Below are 6073 nucleotides of genomic sequence, written 5' to 3' on the forward strand. Positions count from 1 at the left end.
AAAATTCACTAAGAATAAAATAAAACATATCTTATAAAATTTACCTTTTTTATTTAATTTTAAAATTTTCTCTCCGTCTTAAAATGTAAAATACTTTCCCAGCATATTTTATAAAAAGTAAAAAATAACCTGTAAAATCCGTGTTTTACGCAATTATTGTGAAATTGGCTTTCTGCAACTCGTAACAATCCATGTTCCGTCTTATGACTTCAAACAAAATTTCATTATTATTAAATTAAATCTATATTATATAATATAAAAATCTTTCAAAACGTTTTTCATTTTTAAAAAATGATATCGAATTCAAAATAAAATTCTTTTAATAGCCCGTTAGATTGTTTTCTTCATATTAAAAGTTACAAATGATATTACCTATAAATTGTGATATTACTAGATTTTAAATAAAAAGAATTCAAAAACGCAATATCAAAAATGTTAAAGCCGAAAACAATAGAATTTGCACGTGGTGGTTCAAAAATTTTTCAAGTTTTCGGCCATGTTGGCACGAGTTCTTCTTTTCAAAATCGCCTGCAAACAACAGAAATTCACGTCATTCACCTTTGTTATAGGAAAGTACTAAATACATCCTAAAGAAATTATTACAAAAACAGAAGCGAATCTCCAGACTTTAATGAATTAACTAGCAGGAAGAGAATTTAAATACAATCGAGATCGACAAATCTCGATAAGCACAGAAGATCGAAACACTAAAAATAAAAGTGGTTGTTAAATAAATTCTGATTACGTCATCACTTTATCATTATAGATTTAGATTCTTAACACGCACGAAAATACACCAATAGCATGTAGCTTTATTTTTCGAAATTTTAAAAACGTAAGCGTAACATTTTATACGATCTCCACGTTTGACAATTTGAAGCAAGTTATCGTTGCTGCATTCATTTTAAACTCGACGAACACGTCGTAAAATCCCTGAAAACAAGTCAAGAGTTAACTTTTAAGTAATTCGTTTATTCCTTACCGGTTTGAACATGCTTGGTAATTCGCTGCATGCGTACATACTTCCCGGTTGAATGTTGTTTCCGTTTTGCATCTTTTTTAAAAAAATAGGATCATTCTCCAAACAAGAATAGTAAGCTTTCTTGTCCATGGTGCAATTCTGAATTGTGCTCATCACCTGTTTCATACTGAAAGTACTGTAAACAATTCATAACGTATTTTAACGAATATCAAAATGGAAAATTCTTTCATTCCTTCGTATTTTTCGATTTACAACATTTTCGTTCGAAATATCTTCCAAATAAACTTACGATTGTTTGGAGGCTTCATACTTCTTTTTTCCGTGCCCTACGATGGTGACGAAAAACATGGTGTTGCATGTCACGGGCTGCAAAAACTCCCAATACATGAAGACCAGAAAATTTTTTTTATATTCAATGGGATAAGGATTCAAGTCCGCGTTTGAAACTTTCATTTGGTAGTTGTTCTCGTCGTCTGAAATAAATTTAGAAAACCAAAAGTAGCATTAGTGTGGATTTTCAACATACAGAATTGACGATGATGTTTTTCTACTTCATTCTCGCCTTCTTCCATCCTTTAGTGTCTAAAAGACAATCGTTTCTTATTCCAATAAAACCAGGCTCCTTTTCCAACTTAATTTAACTAGTTAAGTAACGCTGCATCAGCGTGTAGTCGGAACGAAGCTGCTCGCACCTTTATTTTCTAGATTATGAGGGAAAAAAGAAACACAGAATCATTCGTTCTCAACAATATATTTGATTTCTATTGGATCATTTAAAGGTACAAATATAAGGTCGGAATATGCCATTAATTAATTGCTATGGCAACGTATCACAAAATTCTATCTGTCACTACGGGGTTTGGACTTACAGATTGACTCGTAGCCATTTTTATTGTAACTCTAAAAATACTGAGCCAGTTATTTTTTCACTCGACTCAATGTAACATAAGTAAGACCGATAGCTGTCTCTTTTTTCCCTGTATCTATTTTGCTTTTTGGAAGAATTAATCCCTGTGATTTATGTATAGTCATCGAGTTTGCTAAGGTAAGGGGAAACTCTACGAGATCGCAATACACTGCCATCGTTCGAAGAGCGTATTATGGGGATTATTGGAAACAGATTACCGTAGATGAAAGGTCCCCGATAGCTATCGAATTCCACTAAAATAAACAAGAGAAGGGCTGGAGGGCGAGCATTAGGAGCATATATAATGTAGCGTATAGTTCCTAGTGTACCGTCGACGAGACCTCCTTGCACCCATAAGTTGACTCTCGGCATGATTCTAGCATTAACTGAGAGATTCAAATACTTGGAGCGACCGAAAGCTAAATCATCTTTGGACGAAGGCGGGGCAATATCTGGAGTGTTTTCGGATGCTATATAAGCAAGAGGGCATCCAGTCGACTGCGAGTAGTCTTTGTTGCTTTGTTTAACTCGTTCGTTTGTTGGATATAGCTCTACTGCCGTTTGGAACTGATCGAGTTCATCTCTGCACAAATAGGCTCGATTTCTTGTCGTCAGAATGTTCAGATCTGTAACAGAGAAATCACCCGAAGCTAGATGTTGTAAGACATCTGTGAAGGAACTATCTGCGCTATTTTGTCTATGAGAATTATTAAGTTTAATGAACTTCTCAAAAAAATCAAATGCGAATGTAATATAATGTAAACATGACATTACATTGTAAAAACACTCGAGTAGAGAGGAGTATCTTTAACAGGAGGAAGCTGACGAAAATCACCAAACAAATAGACAAAGAATCCACCAAAAGGCTCATCTTTCTCGAGGTTAATCTCCCTCAATCTTCTCTCGGTCATGTAAAGCATTCTTGCAGCAATCATTGACATTTCATCGATGATGACGAATTTAAGCGACTTCAACTCAATCTGGAATTTCTGTGCAGCTTCTTCATTTAGAGATCAAAATTTCGTACTAACGATACGAAGACGACGGCCGGATGGCCGAGCGGTCAAGGTGGCAGCCTACCGTTCTGGGAGACCCGGGATCGAATCCGAACGACTCGAATAATCCCCAGGAATTTTTCGGGGGGTGGTCCGTTCGGATATGTCGGGCCCCGTCCCTCACCACCCGGTCGCCCCATTGTGGGCCTGGCCGAACCCATAATGGGCCGTCTATAAGAGGCCCTCTTAGTGCCCACAGGGCGGAAAGAGTTAAAAAAAAAAAAACAACGATACGAAGACGAAGGAGAGAATGGATCGTAAAGCCATCGATATTGATCGCTGCTGCTCCATGTTATAGAATAATAAGTGAAAAAAAGAAAACTTTTTTAACTTATTATTCTATAAAGATTCTTTATATTTGTTGTGTATCTAGTTAGCGATAACATTTACTTTTCAAAATTACCGTTTTAATGCTTGTCATATTTTCCGACCACTAGATGACGCTTCTACACGTGCCTGCAGGAAGCGACTGACACTTGACTTCACGTATTCCTTGTCAACATTATAACTCTGGAATGAGTTGTTTGATCTTGATGAAATCTTCTACGACGACTCACCATCACTCCAGGATGAACCGATTAAAATTTCAACTCTCAAAAATGATCCATACTGAAGAAAAACCCTATCTCCAGTTCTACAAAAACGGATCATTTTTGAAAGTTGAAATTTTAACCGGTTCATCCTCGAGTGATGCTGAGTCGTCGTAGAAAATTTCATCAACATCGGACAACTCATTCCAGAGTTATTTTGTTGACAAGGAATGCACTAAGTTAAGTATTAGTCGTCACTACGTTCCGACAATTAACGTCATAAAGTAACAGCAACTATATTCAGCTGCAAGTTATCTGCCGAAAGGATGCTCTTCTCAGATTCTCTTCAATTGTTTGACTAAACACTTTCTGTTATTACTGACTCCGCCTTGGTTAGAGTCCAAGACAATCTGTTGTAAATACGAATGAATAAAAATAGTGCAAGGAGACAAAGCGAAGACCCAAATACCAGAGCGAAGAACAAAAGCTTGCCAGAAATTTCCGAATCTGAGGGAAAAAGGGAAATTCTGATTCTGAAACAGGAGTAATTTCTCCGCTTTAAAGAGTACGTTTTGAAATTTCATCGAAGCATTCTCCAAAAATATACTTTTTGTTTCCGTTTATAATTTTCTACTCTCTGATTACAGAATATGCATGTACTGTACATTAATTATAATCATATAAATTTCTGGTCCGAAGCTATGCTGAAAGGAAAGCGAATATTCTGTGAATATTATTGACAAGTATCTATTCTGAACAACTATTCAATTTGCATTTCTCATCGATTCTTATTCGCACTGCAAAAATAAGCGAGTAATGATGTTATAACATGTTATAAGTGTCATGTTGTTAGAAGCTGCTGTAGTCGAAGTTAAAGAAGCCATTTCTATATAATTTATCATCTCTGTTCCACTCGGTTCTTTTCTATTCGTGTTGGTTTTTTATACAAAAGAATTGTTTGTGAAATAGCGTCTGTTCCTTTACAAACAAAAGGAAATACGTGAGCACAAAGTTATATTTTTCCACATTTATTCTAATACTACACGGTTTAAATGCTTAATGAATTCTTTGTCGAATTTTTCTTTAATCCGCAATGAGAGTAAAGTAAATAATGTATAACATATTGATTACGAATAAACAAAACAAATAACGAATAACAAAATCATAAGCAAATATCCAGACTTTAATAAATTAAATAGCGGGAAGAGGGCATAAAATAGAACCGAAATCATCGAATGTCGATAAACACAGAAGATTAAAAGTAAAAGTAACGAGCAGTTATTTATTGTGACACTGTCACAATGCCGGGCTGAAACTTTTAATCATATTTTTAATTTATTTAATTTAAAATATATGTTCTCCATCTCAAATTCTCTGTCTGTTGCCCCTTTTTCTTTTAAGAATATAGTTGTGCCGGTCATCCATTCACTGCATTCAGAGGGAAAACATTTTATATCGATATAACGTGACGTTCGGTTTGCATCGGAAGTTCGTATGTAATTAACTAGTGTTTCCTGCCCCTAAGATTCCCACCTCTGTTGTCAAGATTCATCTATTTAACTATGTTCTCGAGATAAAGGAAAGACGAACGGAGGACGGCAGGAAATTTATAGGTCTACAATTTTTTTTCAAATTGCAACCCAAAAAGTAGTTGTTCCGTAAATTCGAATCGATTTATCATCACAAATTTTTATTATTAAAGTCCAATAAAAAAAAAAAACCATTATAACACCGAGCTTTATTTTTGAAGTTTTAAAAATAAGCGTAACATTTTATCTTTATTGTTTTACTTTTCGACCTTGACGTCTGTCAACTTGTAGCAAGATAATCCGACGACATTATTTTTGCCTTCCTTCTGTCGAAACTCGAGCAACACGTCGTAACACCCCTGAGAATAATACAAGAGTTAGCTTTTAAGTAATTCGAATGTGCAAAAGCAATTACTTTAATGCTTACCGGATTGAACATTTTGGGTATATTGGCGCAGATGTGCATTCTTCCGGGTTGGATATTGTTTCCGTTTCGCAATTTCTTGGCGTAATCCTTTTCCAAACAAGAGTAGTAAGCGTTCTTATCTTTAGCACACTTCTTAACAATTTCCAACACCATTTTCATGCCGAGAGTACTGTAAACAAGTTAAAACTTAACGAATATTTAATAGAAAATTTTCATATTAGTTCGTACTTTGCCGGTTTACAATATTCTCTTTTGTAATATCTTACAAATAAACTTACAAAGTTTTCACGGCCTCACTCTTCTCTTTACCGCACGGTAAGACGGTGAAAAAAAGAATGGCGTCGCACGTTACGGGCTGCAAGAAATTTAAATCAAACGAAGCCTGGAAGCTGCTTTCGGACCGAATCGGATAAGGACTGAAGGTGAAGTTGAAATATTCCATTTTGCGGTCGTTCTCGTCGTCTGAAATGAATTTAGAAAGCTAAAAGTAGCATTAGTGTGGATTTACAACGTACAGATTCGTGTGGTAATGTTCCTTTTCTAATTCATTCTCGCCTTCTTCAGAGTCCTGCAGTGTCTTTTAGAGAAACCGTAGAATGTTTGTCGTTAGAATAAAACCAGGCGCCTTTTCCGATCTAATGTA

The 6073-nt window shown here is 35.4% G+C and overlaps 1 protein-coding gene and 1 long non-coding RNA gene across 2 annotated transcripts; both read right to left on the minus strand.

Moving 5' to 3' along the window:
• Window positions 1-849: 849 nt before the first annotated feature.
• On the minus strand, window positions 850-1554 carry LOC136990891 (uncharacterized). The gene is made up of 4 exons (XM_067289345.1): window positions 1509-1554; window positions 1272-1455; window positions 983-1157; window positions 850-933 (listed from the first exon to the last, which is right to left on the minus strand). The coding sequence occupies exons 1-4, from the start codon at window positions 1552-1554 to the stop codon at window positions 850-852; spliced, it is 489 nt and encodes a 162-aa protein (XP_067145446.1).
• A 3639-nt stretch (window positions 1555-5193) lies between these two features.
• On the minus strand, window positions 5194-5570 carry LOC136990892 (uncharacterized). Its single transcript, XR_010883123.1, has 2 exons — window positions 5431-5570; window positions 5194-5362 (listed from the first exon to the last, which is right to left on the minus strand). It is a non-coding gene; the product is annotated as an uncharacterized lncRNA (long non-coding RNA).
• Between the last annotated feature and the right edge of the window lie 503 nt (window positions 5571-6073).

Source organism: Centruroides vittatus, unplaced genomic scaffold (genome assembly GCF_030686945.1).
Source record: "Centruroides vittatus isolate TY-2023 unplaced genomic scaffold, ASM3068694v2 contig_1364, whole genome shotgun sequence".
Lineage (NCBI taxonomy): Eukaryota > Metazoa > Arthropoda > Arachnida > Scorpiones > Buthidae > Centruroides > Centruroides vittatus.